Source organism: Xiphophorus hellerii, chromosome 23 (genome assembly GCF_003331165.1).
Source record: "Xiphophorus hellerii strain 12219 chromosome 23, Xiphophorus_hellerii-4.1, whole genome shotgun sequence".
NCBI lineage: Eukaryota > Metazoa > Chordata > Actinopteri > Cyprinodontiformes > Poeciliidae > Xiphophorus > Xiphophorus hellerii.
The window spans coordinates 27,950,124-27,970,191 of NC_045694.1; the positions used below are offsets into that span (position 1 = coordinate 27,950,124).

Consider the following 20,068-nt stretch of genomic DNA (forward strand, 5'->3'; position numbering starts at 1 on the left):
AAAATTTCAGATTAATCTAAAATTTTCTAGAAAAATATACTGGAAATTTTAACATTTTGGAGCTCATAAATGTCCTTGTTTTTCCTAGTAACTTATTAATTTTAGCAGAAATGTACTTTTATGTATCCACTTTTTCACCACTTGTTATAGTTTCAGAATTACCATAACACAGAAATATAGTTACAAATACTGAAAACTTAATTTGTAATATTTTAAAGAATTTATCAGATTGTTAGTTATACATTAAAGGAAATAAGAAAAACAACATTTTAGTCCCTTTTCAAAATATAATAAAAAGAATGCAAGTCATCAGCTTTTGTTTGTCATTTATTGCTCATATAAACGCTCTCTAAACAATTTTTTCTTTTGGTAAAAATAAAATCTATCAATAATCATAAATAAAATCATCACAATGACGTTCACATGAAATTATATTGCACAATTCCAAGTCTCAACAAGAATCACAGAAAACAAGTGTTGTTGCTCAGGCTGTGCGTAGGAATGTTCAGAGGTCAGAGCCGAGACTTTTCCTGGGGAACGGAAGACCCGGACTCCGTCATCCATCCGGTCCGCGTTTTTCTTTCTTTTTTTTCCCCAAATCACCTCCTGCCATGTGCAAACATTAAGATTTCCACTTCAACTTAAGAGATTTACTCCAAAACATTTTGGTTTTAGTATCGATTTGGAATGTCTGTGTCTCCAGAAAACAACTAAAGAAACATAAAAAAAAAAAAAAAAAACGTGTCACATAATCTCACAAATTAAGACTTGTTCTTTAGTGAACGTGGCTCTCTATTACAGATACAACTAGTGTTCTCGTTGAACAAAATGAAGTGCCCCTCGGTTCAGGCCGCTGTGAGCTCGGTTTGCCGTCATTTCACAGCCTTCACCACCCAAGCTCAGACATTTACCCCACAACGCCTCACTTCCTGTCTCTCGCTTGGCACTCTGTGATTGGTCAGCTACAGAAAGGGTGAGGAACAGAGGCCGGCGGTGGAACCACCTTGCCCCCCGTTCCGCTTGGTGAACCAGGGATGTTCTGTGTTCGTGCTCAGCTGTTCTCTGCTGCTGCTCTCAGTTCAGGACAGAGCTCCTTCAGCAGCATTTCCATCAACACCTGACACAGAAACACAGACTGAGTCGTTACACACAGCTCTTTGGCTCTGGATAATAAAAATACCCGAATCTGGTTGTGACGCTTCGCGTGTCCGTCTTACGTAGATGAGATGTTTGTTGGCGTTGGCTTCCTGCAGGGCGTTGAAGATCTTGATGATTCCGAAGCGAGCGTTCTGCTGGCCGACGAGGTTTGCTAGTGCATCTGATTGAAACAAATCCACATACATATCTGTCCATATGTGTAATGAGTAAACAACAAATTACTGAATACAAAGTCTAGCAAAAGTTTTCATAGTCCTAGAATTAGGCCCAGAAAACGTGCCAAGCCCTGTGGTTGGGCCCTAGGGCAGTCATTCATCCAGCGGCCCCACCATGTTTTTGAGTTAAAAAATGTTTAAAGCTGACAGGAAATTTGAAAATATCACTTGATAATTATGAGCTAACCAAAGCTTGGAAGATTAATACCAGATCACCAGGCCAGGTGATCAGGTATTAATCTATAAAGTCTTTAAAAAAATCCAAAACATTTTAAAAAGATTTTAAAAAATAAGTAATGATTAGCCTGGTGGGTGAACAAGTAAAGCCTGGTGGCCTGCCAGGCTTATAATACACTGGGGGAAACCCTGGAGTGCACTAGTTTAAAAAAAAAGAAGAATGAAAAATAGAGATGTTCCAATAATTCAATCTTCAAAAATCTAAAGTTTAATGAATCAATAAAATTGATTTATTGCCCAGCTCCACCTCGGACTTAACCAGATTTTCTCATGTTCCAAACACAATGATGTTGTGATAAACTAAAAGAAAGAAGTGTTTAATTGTGAGGTGTAACAAATCAGTTTAATAATAATGAAATTTATCTTTTATCTTGCAGTTGTGAATAAATTTGTGATGGTTTTCCATACTGGACATCAACAGAGGTTTGTGAAGTCAGCAGCTGTAATTTGAGGAAGTCAAAGCGGTACACAGGAAGTTTCCAGACTTCCTGTGTACCGGAATGTTGTCCAGGAGTGTTACCTGGAATGTTGTCCAGGAGTTTCTGCTGAGCCCGCTCCTTGGTTTCGCTGCGTTCCGAGTCGGTCCGGACCTTGGCGTGAGGCGCCAGCTTCCCGTTAGGCCAGAAGGTGTCCCTGAACACGCTGATGTAGCACACCAGCATCTGCTCGCAGAAGATCCAGTTTACAGTGTCCCGGATCTGTCTGAGGGAAAGAACGTGTCGCGTTAGCGCTGATCACAGACAGACGAAAACCCGGAAAGAACCCCGCGAAAAAAAGCCGGTATTTACTTGTTGATAGTTCGTCCAAATGTAACCTGGACTAGTGCAATTAGAGTTTTCCTCACCCACTTAAACACTGAGCAGGGAAACGAGACAGAAAAGCAGTTAGATGAATCCACTCTGATGTAATTTCAGGTCATGATTCTGTTAGCGTTAGCCGCTCACTTCCTCTGAGTTCAAAGATTTCCCCGATCAGCATGAAGCAGGGCTCAGCCAGGGCGTTTCTGCGCCCGTCCGCTTCGTCGCCGTAGTCCGACAGGTCGCTGTCATCGTCCCCGTCCTCCTGCGGACAACCAATCACAGCCGCGACACGCAGGGTGAAGCTAAGCATCTCAAGTTCTCATCCGACCTGCTGGGAAAAGCGAGAAGCCGGCGTCTACCTCAGTGTGGGAGAAGAAATCTCCAGGTAACCTCTCCAGAAAGGAGGCCAAAGAGAAGGAGGACTTCTTCTGAATAGACATCACCTGAAACGCAGAGCGGCACAGGAAGCCACGGTTTGAAAAACAACAAAAATGTGGTTTTGATTTCAATTTGGATGAAGAGACCATGTTACTTTGAGGTACTCTGGAGACGGGCTGAGGAAGGCGTAGAGTGCCTCCGACTGGCACAGTCGTTCATCTGTCAACAACCGCTGCAACAGAAAACGCCAGAGTTATCATCAACAGCGCTTCAGTGGTTCAGATTCAAGATCTGGTTTCCCACGGTTGCATGAAGGAGACATTTGGTTGTTCGCTAATGTGTCTTGTCATATAAAAACCCAGATGTACAAGGTGTGGAAAATTAACAAGCGCCATCCATCAGTCTTACTACGGTAAACCCGTTTAAAAACAGGCTTCATGAGTCAATAGTCCAACTAACCAGCTGGCTAAAATCAGATTTATTTGTTACTATATACAGGGCAGCACAGTGAGACTAAATATTTCAAATAATTAGGCCCATCACCATGACAAACTCTGCAGGACAATAAATGTCATTTTCAGACCATTTTCAACTAAAATAATAAGAATTACAAACTTTAATTTCTAACATTCATTTAACATTTTAAATATCCAAAGCAAATAAACAAAACAACAAAAATTCAAATGGATTATGAATTCTCTGTAACCAAAACTGCATTTCATAATAGTTACAGTTCATCTAAAGACAGGGAAGACAGGTAAAAGGGCCAGTCCCACTTTTGTAAAAACTAAGATAAAGAGAAAATAAAAAGTGCAAACTAACAGCTTCATACTGACTGTCAAATGGTTGCTGCACTTATCAAAATGGCGGCTTTTCAGCGATATTAAAGCGGCGCATCACTTTGATGATTGTCATCACGCGATTAATTGATTTATTCCTTATTGTGACAGGCTAACACACACAATACAGTCACTTACTTGATAACTATCACTAAATAGAGTAAAATGTTTTTGTTTTAGCAAATCAAAACAAGAAACAACAAAACAATTGATTTCATATTATTACATTAATGTTAGAATATTTTGCAACACTAAGAATTATGTTCCATTTAGAATTAAGGAAACTAGATCATGTTATACATTTTCTGCTATTTATGTGTAAATAAGGCTAACCTATTGTATTTTTACTAGGGCTGGAACAATTAATCGGAGTAATTGTGACAAACTGATTATTGAAATAATCAACTAATTTAATAAACAAGTAATCGTTGACTGGAGTATATAGACTCCAAAAAAGGTCAATTTACTGAAAGAACAACATATTGAGAGCAGTAATTAAGCCAAAACTCTATGTATGTATGATATATGTATTTATTTTGCATTCAAGATGAAAAAAAAATAAATAAATAAAAATCCTCAAGTGGCAAATTTAGCTTCACAATGTTCAAATTCTGGGATAAAGAAAATCTCCCGCTAAGCATATTTTGCCATCCAGTTATTAATCAGCTAATCAATAAAAACAGACGGATTAGAAGTACAATGCCTGGCAGATCAACTTTTCACATGGTGATGTTGGAAATATTATTTGAGCTGCAGATGAATCCTTTGCTACAAATAATCAAGTGTTTTCTAAAGGAAGGCTGCTGATGCATTTTAGACAAAAAAAAAAGTTTGATTTCTTATTTAAAAAAGTAAATTAGCTGAAAATTAAATGATTTTCATTTTTAATGCATTTCTAATATTGTATAAGTCAGTGGTTAAGAATGGGACGATTGTTTTTTTATCCAATTAATCAATGAATCATCAGATTAAAACAAAAAACAAAAAAACCCCCACCAGATTAGTTGTCAGGTTAATCGCTTACTAACATAACCCTCAGGAACTGCCCTGATGTATGTTTATACAGTGGGAGCCTGATGCTCACTCTAAACACACACACACACACACACACCCACCCACACACACACACACACACACACACACACACACAGTGAGCTTTACCTGCAGGAAGGCATTGAGCTGAGTCTTACTCTTCTCCAGGAACTTCTGGTCGATGGATTTGAAGGGAAGTTTACTGAGCGACGGCAGCTGGAGTTTCTTCAGACATGGAAAACACTGAGGAGGCCAAATGAGAAATTATTATTGTTTATGACAGCCGTATAATATGAGCCTTTAAAATATGATTGTAATTAATATAGACTGTTAATAATATTAATAACGGCTTAATGCATTTTCATGTTTCATGCATAACTTCTCATAAGAATTTTTTACCAGAACTGCCCAGTGAGAGTCAGACAAGACCTCATCACAAATGCAACACAAAATAATGTGGCAGTGAAAGAATATGAGCCTAATATTTATCTGATTTTCACAAAACAGTTCTGATTTCCAAATCGATTAAAATGCAGCGGAAATTATAGGAGAGAAAACAAAAAAGAACAGGGATAGAAGAAGAGTGCAGCAGCTGTACCTCGGTGAGTTTGCGGTGTAACATCTGGAACTCGGTGAGTTTCCTCTGGACGCTCCAGCAGCTGTTGGCCGTCTCCTCTCCTTCCGTCAGGCTAACAGACACGCTGTAGCAAGCTGTGGTCTCGCCGCCTTCTTCTGCCGCCTGGAACCGTTAAAAAATTAAAAAATAGAAATCGTGGTTCAGAGGGACTCCACACTGCATTAGCCGCGGTGAGGAAAGTGGGCGCGGTTACCTCGGCAGCGGTGATGCTGGCCCTCCAGTGGCCCAGGTTCTCACACCACCAGTCGGTCCTGGTGATGTGCTGCTGCAGCTCGCTGTGCTCCTTCTCCATGGCGCCGATCTCTTCTTTTAGTTTGCTCACAATCTGCAGAAACACACAGAGACAACCTTCGAGAATAGGGAAAAAATAAAAGTAAATATCTGACGTCAGAATACTTGATTGAAATTAAAATCTCAGATTTTTTGTTTCACATCAGATCCAGTTTTAATCAATTTATTTTTCTCTCTCATTTAAAAAAAAAAAAAGAAATTACAAATGACAGAGTATTTTCTAAAAGTGGCTTTTATTTCCATCATCCCTTCTGTGAGCTGTACGGTGGCAGCGACGAGGGTCAGGCTACGAGAACTTCTGTTTAATTCTAGAATATAGTTCTAATATTAGCTGAGAAAAACAAAATTCTACCAGAAGTACACCTTTTAAAGAGGAAAAGTCATTTAAACGACAAAAGAAAATAATATTACAACTTTATTATCATATTATTTTGACTTTGTCACTTGACCTTATTCTCATCATTAAAAATAGTTTTAAAAAAACTAAAAACAAACTTATATTTTGACGTGGATTTGATCTGAATTCATACTCCAAATAAATAGATGCTTTAAAACAAGATGGCGGGCTTGAGCGTGCTGACATTACTCTGAACTATGGAAACACAAGAAGTGCATGGATAGAAAAAAGAAAAATCCAAATTTTCAAAAAATGTAATCTTGAAAAACCAAAGATTTGATTAATGGATAAACTCTATTAATCATCCAGCTGTAGGTAGATGGAAACCTGAAGAGCTAAGACAGTGTGGTTCTCATCTGCTACCTTTTTGTCTGGTTTTGGGGCGTTCTGGATGGAGCCCAGCGCCTGCCTCTTATACTCCAGTTTGTCATACAGCTGCCGTAGTTTAGTAGCAGCGTAGCTAGCTTGCTCGTTGATTCCTTTAGTTCCCTCGTCGCACACTTCCTCCCCTGCGTCCAGACCCTGGCACTGCACACAGAGGGACACGGAAACAACACGAGGACAGCTCACACACACAAAGAAGTCAATCTCATACAGTAAAATCCATGTGACGCAGACGCATCTTCTTTTTTGTGTGTGTGTATCTGACCCCGTTGCCCTTCTCCTCTGGGCTGCACTGTGATTGGCTGTGGGACTCGTCTCTTCTGATCAGCCGCTCGTAGAGGTCGGACACCAGGAAGGACGGGTAGTAGCGCTCCCTCATGGTCTCGGCCACCTGGAGAACATTTCAATATGTTTTATTCTTGCTGCAAGAGCTGCTCAAAAAGCTCCAACCTAAGCGGACATTTTGGAGAAAAAAAAAAGCTAAAGAAGTTCTTCTACCCCACACCAGACCAAAGGACTGTTAAGCTAGACTAAAATGCGCTAATGTAGCGTCCCTTTAGCGCATACTTCATTATTTATAGCAAAAACCACAAAATACTTCCAACATCAACACGTGAAACGCTCAGGCCAACATCAATAAGTAAACCTGATATGGTTGCTTATTTTTCAATTAATAATAGAATAGAAAAACTTGCTTTTTTTGCAGAAATTGAACCCGGTGAAGCTAAAACTGGGTCAGATGAGGAGTTCTGGGTCAGACATTTTTACAAAAAAATGTCTTTTCATCTTACATGTAACATTTTTTTGTACAGTTTTGGCTCAATTACATCTGTGAGTGTATCGTTTGTTCAGCAAATGGCCTTTTTTGAGTCTTTATACTCAACCTAATGATTGATCTCTTACAAAATTAGTTGACGGTTATTTCGATAATTGATTCTTCACGATTAATCATCTGCATCTTAAATCCCATTTTACCTGCTCCTGCAGTCTGACGAACACCTCGGTCCCTCTGTTCCCCACCAGACTCTGCTGGATCTCCTTCAGGAGAAACTTCTCCACTTGAATCTCTTTGCTCTCCACAAAGAACTTCTGGTAGATTTCTCCCACGATTTGGGGCACTTCATTCTGCCAAAACAAACGGAAACCAGTTCACAAAGGCTTGGCGTCGCCTTCACATCAACATCACCCACCCACCGCCATGTAAACAGAAAATTCAGAGATACTCCTAAAAGCAAATATTTACGTAAACGCTAACAGAAAAAGCAGCTGGTATTAATGAAAGTTTTTTTATCTGATAACTGTAAAATCTTTAACCTATTTAACTGTACAAAATCTACCTGGATTTCTTTATAGGATCATATTCCTCAACTTTAGCTAAGATTGAAGTTAGTTCATTAGGTGTAAATTTCCCTGCACTGTTTTTTACTTTAGTTTGGAACGGCTGGGTTGAACTCTGATGAATGTGAGTCCTGAATACCTTATTGGCAGTTTTCAGCATTTCCACCAGTTCCCAGAAGCTTATCAGAGTTCTCTTATCAACCCTCTCCATGTACGCTCGAAAGTGTTCTCTGTAGCCCGGGTTACACAAAATATCATCAAAGTGGAGGATCTGAAAGGAGGTAGAGAACACAATGAGACCAAAAGCGCTTTAACGTCAAACGACTTAAACAGAACGGCTTTGGTTTTCAGAACTGAAACGCTCCCTCCGGCGTTCCCGTGCCTCTGACCTTCTGGCTCTGCGGTTCGTCGCCGTCGTCGGCTCCTCCTTCCTCGCTGTTCTCGTAGTTGGGTCCACCGAGCAGGCGGATGCGTTTCTCGCACTGTTTCTTGGCGACGGTCAGCTGGTTGATGTAGCGCTTCATGTCCCTGGCCCTCAGCAGGTCCGCCTTCATGGCTGCCGACTCTTTGCCTTTGCGCTCTGAATGAGGGAAACGAAGAGGAAGGTGACGAAGTTACCGAGAGCGGTGATAAGATTAAACCACAGAACTAAAATAATCCCAATACATGCAAAAGCTGGGATTGTAAAAAATATATATTTTTAGTTAGCATGAAGATGGTATTATTTATTGTCCATATCTTTACATGATATTTGATTGAAAAGGTATTTGATACTAAGCAGAGTAGTTCTGGTGGCTAGCAGAAAATAGTGTGAATAATTGGTTTATTACTGAGGTATCAGTTTCAAAAATCGAATGCGGGATCCCACCAGGCTGTGTGTTTTGGACCCAATATATCTCTCTCTCTCTATATATATATCTATATCTATTTTGATATATAAACTTTTTTTTGTTTTATTTGTTTACAGTTGACAAACTTCTGCTTTGACTTTATAATTATTACAGACGGCATCATCTATAACGTGAATAAAAACAGTGTTTCACAGATAGTCAGAAAGGCAAATTAAAGTTTTAGGAGGGATTCTCTATTCCTCATTGGAAACCTCATAATGAATTCATAAAGAGGAAAAATATGCAAAAGTACTGCAATATTAAATAACACAGAGTCTTTCTGAAACAACAGGGCTTCATATTTTTTACCGTTTGCTTATTCTTCCATATTTCAGTTATTGTTTATAGGCATGGGCATGTGTGACTAGTTCTGTCGCAATAAGCGACAATATTTCCATTTGTATAATTTATTGACAAAAGTAATCAGACTGGTGCATCGGTATCAACCAGCCCCTTTTTTGAACGACAATTTTGATTACAGAGATTTCATAATTAATTTTATTTTTGCTGATTTGTTTTGAATATGTAAAATGTCTTCCAGTTACAATTTAACGTTCAAATTTAATCTTTATTGATCTATGAAAATGTGTTCTTGCATTATTATGCCATTACCATATTAGATTGCTTGAAAATGGTTTAAAAACAACAATATTATCGTTATCGCGATAACTTCTGGGACAATTTATCGTCCAGTAAAATTTGTGTCACCACAGGCTTGTGTGTGACCAATATCTGCCATACAAACATATAGCAAGAAGAATCTTAAACAAACTGACTCAGAACAACATGTCAACGTTTATTGACATGTTATGTGATTGAATATGCGTAAAATAAAAGATAGAAAATGCCTTCAGTAACGTAAAACAGGTAGAAGAACACTGTTAAATACTGTCCTGTAGTTGTGTTTTCCCCTAACGACATTGAACATACATGTATTTATATTTATTTGTATTACCTGCAGGGATTGGGACTCCCAAACATCCCTGAATAAGTAGAAACTATGAGCTTGTTTGTCTGGAATTAGATAGGGTGTCTCAGGAAAACTAGAAAATAACAAAACCCTCATGTGCAGCGTTTAGTAAGAGAAAACAAAACACTGTAAAGTCCTCTAAAAAAAATCAAGCTAGCTCAGTTTAATAGGAACAATGATGCATCGGTCTAACAAGCCAAACTGCTTGCTAAATTTTGGGAACATGCTGAACACACCCCGTTCAACACACTGTTCTCTCGGCTTCAAAGAACAGGGACGCAGCAGCAGACTGTGCTGAGGCACACCAATTACTGCCGTCACATTCTGCCGATTTCCTTTTACCTTTTTGCTTCTTGAGCTGAGGCAAGCTGCCGATGGTGGTGGCGTGGATAATTTCTACCACTATTTGATACCTGGGATGGAGATGGAGAGACCAAAAAACATGAAAAGACTAAATAAAACATAATTACGAAGATTCTTTACTTGACAAAACGCCATGAAAGTCTGTGTGTCACCATTATTTCTTCCACTAATGACCCACACGTAGCAGTATCATGTCTAACACCCCTTTGTAGATCCGCCACGCTGCTTTAGAGATGAGCTCTGTTCCCATGGAAACCCCCCACAGCAGCAGCAGGAGCACAAAAAATATTAGTGATTAAGCCGTCTGTTATTGAGTTTATACAGGCAGAGTGGTGCATTCAAAGAACATCTGTGCAGATACAAAACATTCTGCGTTTAATGAAACCATATGTGTGTGTGTGTGTGTGTGTATGTGTGCGCCTGACATGCCTGAGTTGTTTGAGGAAATTGACATCAGTGGAAGTTGATATCAGCTTGATGAAGTCTTCGTAAGAGGCAGCGTAGGTGTAGGCCTTTTTCTGCTGCTCGGCCTGCTGCTCCCTCTGCTCCAGCTGAGACAGCAGCATCCTGTTGATGGAGTCCGGGTCACTCAGCACCTCCACCAGAGGCTTCAACACTGCAGCAACAAGCAACACAAAACACAATCACAATTCAGCGCCGGGAAGAGAAGAAAAAAAACATCTGTTGGGGTTGATCACAGGTTGTTAAAGACGGGAAAGACATGGTGATGAGTGACTACATTAGTTGTAAAAGCAGTAGTAGGTGCTGTAGGAATTGTTGTTTTTAGTTGCTGCTGGCTAAAACAGCAGGTTTTTATGGATACTTTTCTCCTCATTTCTTTTGCGAGAGGCTGACAAATCAGTTTTTGCGATTAGTTAAATTTTTTGGTTTTTGAATATTTCATTTGTGGAAACTCTGGACTTTTTTCCCCACCAACCTCTTTGTTTCCTATATCACACATTCACTAACAGTACGCCCAGGATGGACATCTGGTTAGAAAAGCTTTTCTTTTTTTTACGGTTTCTATTTAGTTGGACTTGGAATTAAGGTCAACAAAATGTAAAGGTCAAGCTAAGATTTCTTTGTTTTTGTTTTTTATGAGAACAAAGTTCTGAAATTACCAGGATACAATAACAGTAATAAGATAATAAAAATCACATGGCAAAGTTGAAATAATACCAGAATAAAGTAATTTTATCCAAACTCCAACATGCCAAATTAAAAATTATCCAAGCTTTTTTCCCCTCATTAAAACGACTTTTTTTTCTCTCCTAATTTTAAAACATTCTCCTGTTAAAATTGTGTTTTTATTCTACCAATATTAGGTCTGTATTCTCACAGCTAGTCAAAAATTCTCGTAACTTGGCCCCAAAACTCTGTCGTTCAACCGCCAGAAGCAAAGATCGATGTAAAAGCCACTTTTTGAAAATATTTTCTGTCATTTGTAAAAAAAAAAATTCTCAGAAAAGAAAGCAATGGGAAAAAAAAAAATCGAAAATTGGATCTGGTATGACAAAAAACTGAGATTTTATTTTTAAGGCACATCATCCAGCTCTAATGGAAAGTGAGTCAGTTTCATTTCCTCATTTGTTCAATTCCAATAAAAAGATCAGATAAAAAAGAAATAAAACAAAGCTCGTAGAGACGTAGAAGGACGTCAGCACCTTTGGTCGTTATAACTTCTGTGAGGCAGCAGCGGAGCGTGTGAGACTTGGCGTCCTTCTGAGGCAGCAGACACAGCAGCAGGATTCTCGCTACACAACGGAGGAAGGCCATCTCCGAGTCGGGACAGACCAAGCAGGGATGGAGAGGAAATGGACGAGCAGCTTCCTCTGATCTTTGTACACACACACACACACGCACACAAAGTAAATATAGAAACAGATTAGGCTGAGGGATAGTGTTACATGCACCGTCATATTCATTTGGAGCTTTTGGACTGCAGGATGGAAGAATCTTATCATATAAACTATAATGGTTTCTAAAGCTAAATTGAGCTCCATCATCTGTTGAAATTCGACGCTCGTGGTGAGCGCATGTTAACTTCTGAAACACAGACACATTTTTCAGTCCGAGCATCATGTCAGACCACCTCAAACAGGGTGAGGTTGCTATGACTCATCCAATGCCGAGTTGTTATTCCATTTTTCCTAAACTTGACAGAACAAGACACGCCGCCGCCGCCGACCTGTCGACGACAGACGTCACTGTGGCGAAGTCAAATCATGAACTTCGCCCGACGTGCCAGGATAATAAAAGCAGATGAAGCGTGAAGCACCGCTCCGCCTGTCCCCTCGGTCGTCTTTTGTGCGTATCGCTGAGGGGGAAGTGAGCTTTTAATGTCATTCACGCTGTATCAGACTGATGGGATTTCATTCCGTCAGGACGCGTGAAATTACAGGGGGGTGACACTGGTGGGTGTGGAGGTCTTTGGCAGCAACTCAAAAGTGGAACACGACTCCTCTGAACACCAACAATGAGTCATAACGTCAGAATGAAGAAGGCCGATAACCGGCACTAAAATTAATGTGTTCTTGCCGTTTCAATTTGTAGGGGTGGACCGATTACAGTTTTCGATCACCGACACAGATTTCGAAGGATGCTGATTTTTTTTTTCCCATCTGAAAAGTTTCGAAATACAGCAACCTTTGTGAAGGTAGATAAAATTGGTCTCACATATTAGTAACTCCCAAAAATTAAGAAAATCTGGGGCAATTTACTTATCGTATCATTTATCATGATAAATGTCTTATCAAAATTTGGATTGATCTTTGCCACAATAAATTCCAATTCAAGATGTTTAAAACCTGACAAAATAGTTTGTTTGTTTTTTTTACTAATTTCTTGACTGTTTATTCAATTAAAGTATCAATAAATATCTAAACAATTTATAATATGTGTGCAGTTTAGTGGCAGTCACAGCCAGACAGTTTCCTAATAAAGTAGTAATAAACGGATCTTACTGTAACTTTTATCATAATCGCAATGGTACCGCAAAATATGGTGAGAAAAGTTTAAGTCCACTACATGTGGTTGTCTGCTACAACTGCATGCAAATAACAAACCAGACGTGTTTCCATCGAGGTTTTTTTTTTTAACGTACGTTTTGAAGTATTGCATGTGAAATACCAAAATTCTGAATAAAAAAAATTTAAATACGGATAACGTAAATACCGAATAAATTCTGACGTAACCAACTTTCCACATCCACTGGTGGGTCTGTAAACAAACCTTTGGAAAAAAAATAAATAAAAATTCTACATCTTGTTTGTTGTTTCTTTTACAGCCAAGCGGAGCGCTTTGCGCAGCATGGTCAAGTCGCTCCAGACTGGAGCACGCATAATTCGCATTCTCAAAGCTCGCTCGAAACTCGCCCGAAGACTGGACGGAAACGTGACTGAGTGCGTACCTTCCAGACGCGGCCTTGAGGTCGGTGAAGTGGGAGTGAAGGATGCGGACGCTGTCGTAGCACACCACGTTGACGACGTCTATGTCTGCGAGTCTGGTTCGCAACTGGCCAATCATCTGCCACCAGTCCTCCAGCAGCATGGAGTACAGCTGGCCCTCATCGTGACTCAGGGAGAAGTACCAGGACAGGATGTAGTCTCTGTAGGCCAAGTCAAACACTGGGAGGAGACAGAGATAGAGAGAGGATTCCAATGCAGGTTGGCTTTGTTTAGGAGAGATGAGAAGATGAACGGTTCAGTTAAATAGAGTTTTATTTGCCAGCGCTGGTGCCTGATTTCTTTTATTTTTTTTTTCGGTAACTAAACCACGAATTAAACTGCTGCAAAGTTAGTCCAACAGGTTTCATTTCCTCAAAGGCCAGGTGCATCAGAGGTGGCGAGGTATAAAAAAAAAAAAGGGACGGGTTAGTTTATCACATCGATGACTCATAGCAGCAGAGACTGACGTGACTAACTGTAGGAGGAAACCAGAGGAGCAGGACACAACCGTGTTCGGCTCATTCGGAACATACGCTCGCGTGATGCTAATCTAAAAATACACAGGACGCCTCATTGTCGGCGTCTATTAGAAGCGCCAATTAGAATTAATGAGGAATATCAAAAGCAAACTTTGGTGATTGTGAGGGCTCTTATGATCTCATGTCACCACCTTGCTCTTTTTCAGTCTTAGCTAATGGTGAAGTTGTTTTGGAAAACATGGAGAGAGTCCCTCGTCTGATCAATATAGCCAAAGTGGACTTTGTCATCTGAGCAGCAAAGATATGCAGAGAAACCAAACACAAAGACCGAGTCCCAGGACAGGACGAATGTAGCAGAGAAATAATAAAAAAGAAAAAAAACTAAAACAAACACACAAGTGACGAGGCTTTCTTCACAGTTTAGAGGAAGTTAAGGGTTGTGCTGTTGACAGTGTGATGTCACCTATTCTTCTAGTGTAAATATTATAATTAGATTAATAATAATAACTTTAACCCCTGAAAGCCTGAATGTATATCCAATTGTACAAAAAAATGGTTGTGTTTTTGTTGTCAATTATCTTTTAAATAACTTAGAGATTATAATGTAGGTATGATGCTAATTAGATACACCAGGCACTTTAAGACTGAAACAGACTCTCCAAGCTTACAATCTTAGTATATTTATTATTTTATTGTTGCTGTTACTGCTCAGATAAGACTTTGCCAATATGTTTTTGAACAACTGTACAGTATTCAAATACAGCTCAATTACGGATGGGCAATTTGGCTTAAAAATAAAATATGTGTTTTCCAAACCATACCAAGTTAAATTTCCAATCTTAGTTGGGTTTTTTTAAGCCTTACAAATGACAGAAAATATTTTTTAAAAAGGGGTTTTATTTAAATTTTTCCTTCAGTGAGTTAACCTGAATTCAAAGTTGACATAAATAGAAGCTGTAAAACGTGCTGATCGTATAATATTGCATTTTTGGGGCAAGTTAGAAAATCGATTATTGCAAGATTACATTGATGCAATCATAGCCAGTTTTTTGATACATAAATCAGTGCTACAAATTGAATTTCAACATACACTTCTGAACACACTTCATCGTACGGTGTTTCCAAAATGGCAACATTTTTACTACTTTGAACATTATTTCTGTCCACGATTTCCTGATCCAACCAGAAGGCCTTGGACTGGACAGAAACTCAGACCGAGTCATCAGATCACCGAGAGCAGAAGACGACTCTGAATCCAAAGTCATCAACCTACTCCACCTGCCAGTCACAGTGGAGCATGTACAAATCCCCTTCTACTGTGTAGGCGTTTGTTAACTCAGTACAAATCCTGGAGCCATCTGCTGCTTGGCAGACGCACACACACACACACACCCGTACGCACACACACACACAAACAGCTCCTCTCATTGTGTAGATGTGCGTTTGTGCAAATGCTTGTGCGTCTCCCTCACCAGGCCTTTTACTGGTGCAACAGTGGGTCACTGAGAAGCAGTGATGAGTGGCAGCAGAACAGTGCCATCACTCAGCATTCTTATTGTTTTGGGGGGTTTTTTTTAAAGAGAAAGAGATTTTTACTAACAGAATGTTTTTGTGACGAAAGATGCTGGAAACGACACACAAGCCTCCATGGAAATGACACAGCTCAGTACATTTTCACCCTGAAGCTCCATGAACTGACAATTCTCAACAGCAAAGAAACAAACAAGTCGTAGATCGAGTCTTTCACTGTACAAAATAAAGAAAGCTCCCCAGAAATAAAAATCTAGGCAGGAAACTTTAATTAACATGTTAGAAAAGCATTTGCTCCACTGTGGTCTAAAGAGCAAATTGAAATGTTTTAAATCTCTCACCAACTAATCCTTTTGCATTTTCTCCTCATTTGCTCTACGTGGCACAAAAGATTCAAATCTCCGTATGAAGTCTCTCTCAGAGAAACGTGTCGGGAAATGAGCTGGTAACCAGATTCAGACATTTTTAAGCTTGACTGGTGATGACTTTTCACTCGCTGACTGGAAACATAATAAACCTCAGTTACTAAATTTCAGGATTAGTGAGATGTTTCAGGTTTCACTCAGAGGAATCAGAGACATTTAAGAATTTACTGAAAGGCGAACGGCATTGCACAGGGTTTCAAAACCTCATATTTAAGACCTTTTAAGACCACTATGAATGAAATTTAAGACTTGTGTCATAACAGAAATGAACAAACTCCGCCAAGCCAACTGGCGAAAAATTTACACTTATTCATGACAAGTCACAAAAAACAATCATGGGTAGTTTTTTGCAACTTCTCCTGCTAGCTTGCAAAGGTGTATTAGCACTAGTTAGCGGTAGCATCAGTGGTCTCGTGTCACAAAGCGCACTGAAGATGTCTTTTTTTTGCCTGACAAAAAAGTCCCCAGGAGGGGAAAACTAAAAAACATCAAATAAACAACATTAAATAGTTCCATAAAGACAAAATGTAAGACTTGGGAAAAACATACTTACTTTTTTAATGGATTTAAGACATTTTAAGGCCTTTACGTTAGAAACCAACCCTTAAATACAAGAATTTAAGACTTGTTAAGGATGTGCGGACACATTGTGCCTGGATTATTAAAAATACACAGTTTGATATTGTACATTTACAGGTCATAAAGAGAAATCCAAAACATCTGAATTCAGTATTGACAAAGCAAAGCTTCACAAAAACTAGAAAATCACTGCTCAACCCCAGGCAGGACGTTTTCACCCAGAACAGCAAAACTTGTACGGCTCGCTCAAGTTTTTTTATACGTCAAAGCATCTCTGATGAATTACCTTCTTTCAGGGCTTTGTCCACATTATGCGACACCACTACTCTTCTGCTCAGGAAGGACTCCTGCGCAGGCACTGAAAACCGACCCTGAGGGACAACCAGAGCACCAGGTCACTTCACTTTCAACCTCACATTCGGGAAAGCAGAAGAGATTAGCAGTTAGCATTTTTATACAACTGAAAGAGGAGAACTGTATCCCTAATAAACAATCTGTCAGAGCTGGCGCAACATGTCAACAAGACAGATGTCTGCGCCAATCTTCCTCCATCGTCAACGTCAATAAGTCATCAGCACACAGCAGCAAACGACGCAGCTGAAAAACAGGCCAGCAGCCAGCTGCAAACGCAGCATTGTTTTTCTGAAGAAATGGACAGTCATTTACTGGGTGCTGAGCACAAATTAAGCAGGATGGCATGAATGCGAGAGTTCAAGATTCAGCCTATAAGTTCAAGATTTTTTTTTTTAATTGCAAGAACAAAGAGAAAACATGAGAAATACAGAATTATAATAGAATAAAACTAAGAGCATGCAGGTATGATAACAAAGGGGGTTGGTGTAGATGGAGACTTTATCAGATTTAAATTATTACAAATTAGAATGGAAATAATTTAGGAAGAACACAATGTAGTCATCGTTTAATAACAGGGTTGTTTCTCTTTAATTTTGTAGTAAACAGGTCCACGTCTATCCACTGATACTTTAGTCTGAAACAGACCAAATCTGATTTTAATTCATTTATTCAACTTTTAAAAATGTGCAGCAGGTGTTTCAAAGAGATAGCAACTTAACTTTGCTCTTATTGCTGAAAATGGACTGAATCTAATATATATTTTCTGAAAATTGTTGCTGAGCTCAAAATAATTTGAATAATTAATGTCTTTCTATAAAGATGTGCAAACATCTCTTCGCCACAATTTTATTTTTATTATGCACTGGTTTAATTAAAATGATTGTACATTTAGTTTATTGTTGAACTACAGATAGATAGATAGATAGATAGATAGATAGATAGATAGATAGATAGATAGATAGATAGATAGATAGATGTTTACATTTCAGCATTTTCAGAAGAAAATGTTTTAGTCTTTACAAATTTGAACCATGTCATTGGTCAAAATGATCGATATATGTTTAATTCTTAAGCTACAAACTAAAAATGTTTGTTTGTTTTGTTTTTTTTTATCTGGTAGGAGGGTGCCCAGGGAATCAGTCATGTAAGCACTGCTACTAGCTAAGTGTTTTCTTTTTTTCCCCATTGTTAGATGTACTAAAATGTGTTCTCTATGAATATATTTATATACAGACATATTATTCGACAGAGTAATCTTCCTACCATCAGCCTATTGAAGAACTCCAGACGAGCAGCTGACTGCCTCCTGTTTCGGTCAAAGCAGCTGACTTTCAGAGGACTCTTCCTGACCAGCAGCACGAAGCTCCCGGCCAGGAAGCACAGTAAGGCGAATGAGACGTAGATGAAGAGCTTCAGCAGGACAGAGGTGAGAGTCAGGCCTCCCCAGGCCAGCTGAAACGCAACAGCCGCCACCACGCCCAGGCAGAAAGCCGGGACGACCCGGAAAGAGGAACCGCCGGTGGAGTCGGGACTGGCAGCCATGGGCTCCTCTTCTCCTCCGGTACTGCTGCTCCCTCCAGCCAGCGGCGTAGTGGTAGTTGCGGGGGTGGGCATGCTGCGACCTCACCATCCATATATCTGTCACTGCTTGTTAGGCTGAAGCTCCGCAAGTGCCAGCGGCAGGTGTACGGTGCGCACTCCGGTATTCCATCGACTACAGCACTGTCTCCAAGAAGAGGCATCCCCGCTCTGACATCTCCTCCTCGAGCCGCGCCGCTATGTCTTGCCCGCTCCTAGCATCGGGCCACCCGGTGGCAACAGGCACTGAGCTCCGCCTGCAACAACAATCCAGACAGGAAACGCACCGCGCTTGTCTAAGGTTTTGGTAGCAGCCTCCCGGAGAACAGACAGAAAGACCCAGGGTGATGAGATGATGGATGGAGCGATAAAAGCCGTCACCTTGGAGACAAATAGGCGGAAGAGAAGCTGAGCGACTGCTAACTAAACTGAACTAGGAAGAAATTTACCTGAAAAATAACAATGGAGGGCAATACTGTTGCTCTTAAATATACCCCAAAAAGGTGTGCAATTGACTAGGAAGCACACTGACGGACGGTAGCCTACTAGCTTGTTCGCTTAGTAACCAGTTGAACATCAGCTAAGGTTAGCTTACTCACCTCGCGCTGAAGAGTTTCTGACAAGAACCTTACAATTCTGTTTTCCGAACAGCTATACCAAGTCGTTTCAACGGGCTTAGCAAGCTTCTAAGCATTACCACTATCTCGTCAAGGGCCGCCAGACAAAAACAAGTAATTGTTATTCTCCTTAAACCTCCAGCTGACTGACAATCTCTCTCAACGTGAAGCGGTGTCAGCCAATGAGCGTTAGCGTTAAGCGCTGACGTCTCGCCCGTTTTTAACCTCCGTACAGTTTGAAAGGGCGGAGAGTTCAACCCTGAACACAGCAACCTATTCACTGGTAGAAGCGCCGCCCAGTAAAGCGACTTCCCGTATCATTTAATCAAGCGTACCAAAAGATAAAGGCTCGTGCCTCGCTTGTGTGACGACAGATTTTTGCCTCAGACAGCCGTTCACAACAAAGGCGCCATTCAACGTCAACAGCAGTGAATATTTTCACACGGAGCGATGATAAATCATTTTTCAGCTATATCTAAATTAGATATTAACACGGATATTACTTTCTTGGAATATTTAAAGTGTTTTATTGAGTAAAAAGAGCAGTATTTCGTTTTTAAGGACAGGCTGGAAGACAGACATGCAAGTGTAAAAAAAAATTTAATTTGACTTTGGAGCATTGGGTCTGCATTTCCAGATATTCACAAGTTCATGCTTCCTTTCTGGAATAAACATTCTGAATATCCTATTAAATCTATCTATGCAGAATAATCTGCCATATTGGGCATGGACACACAGTCCTTTTGTTTATGGATTTTAGATGTTCAAAATGAAAACCTTTTACTTTAAATCTAGACTATGTAGCAATTTAGAGTACAAAAGTGCTATATTAGTATGGTAATTAGAGATAGGAGGTGAATTTTCTTATCTTACAACAGCATAATCGGACATGAGTAAAAGTTGTTTGTATTTTGTATATTCTATTCTGGTTATTTATACTCTAGGAGTAATCACAAACATCCACGTCTATAGACCAACCCAAGATAAGATTTGCTTCCTAGAAGCAACAACAAACTACAAGATGGGTTTAGAAATAAGATGAAAATAACTGGAAATCAGATGGACTCATGCTTGTGTTTCACCTTGGACTCTGTCCCCTGCTAATGTGATTACAAAGTCACATGTTACACT

At 39.8% G+C, this 20,068-nt stretch overlaps 1 protein-coding gene across 2 annotated transcripts; it reads right to left on the reverse strand.

The window, feature by feature from the left end:
* Positions 1-309: 309 nt before the first annotated feature.
* Positions 310-19,657, reverse strand: snx25 (sorting nexin 25). 2 transcript variants are annotated; one of them, XM_032555767.1, is made up of 22 exons: positions 18,920-19,657; positions 18,006-18,577; positions 16,675-16,759; positions 13,339-13,555; positions 11,594-11,766; positions 10,359-10,545; positions 9,909-9,979; positions 8,096-8,286; positions 7,846-7,977; positions 7,344-7,493; positions 6,634-6,759; positions 6,348-6,512; positions 5,490-5,621; positions 5,258-5,398; positions 4,789-4,902; positions 2,943-3,020; positions 2,770-2,853; positions 2,555-2,672; positions 2,399-2,465; positions 2,131-2,312; positions 1,218-1,318; positions 310-1,117 (listed from the first exon to the last, which is right to left on the reverse strand). In XM_032555767.1, exons 2-22 carry the CDS (start codon positions 18,354-18,356, stop codon positions 1,052-1,054), a joined length of 2,931 nt encoding a protein of 976 aa, XP_032411658.1. In that variant the 5' UTR covers positions 18,357-18,577; positions 18,920-19,657; the 3' UTR covers positions 310-1,051. The 2 variants fall into 2 exon arrangements, with proteins under 2 accessions (XP_032411658.1, XP_032411657.1); XM_032555766.1 differs by having other exon boundaries at positions 18,006-18,701.
* Positions 19,658-20,068: the final 411 nt, after the last annotated feature.

Excerpts from the sequence above, each read along its gene's own strand:
- snx25 (XM_032555767.1), bottom strand. The coding sequence starts at position 18,356 with ATGCCCACCCCCGCAACTACCACTACGCCGCTGGCTGGAGGGAGCAGC. Across the intron at positions 11,767-13,338 it reads CTCAAGGCCGCGTCTGGAAG|ATCAGAGGAAGCTGCTCGTC; the intron begins GTACGCACTCAG and ends GTGTGTACAAAG. Across the intron at positions 10,546-11,593 it reads AGAAGTTATAACGACCAAAG|TGTTGAAGCCTCTGGTGGAG; the intron begins GTGCTGACGTCC and ends TTGTTGCTGCAG.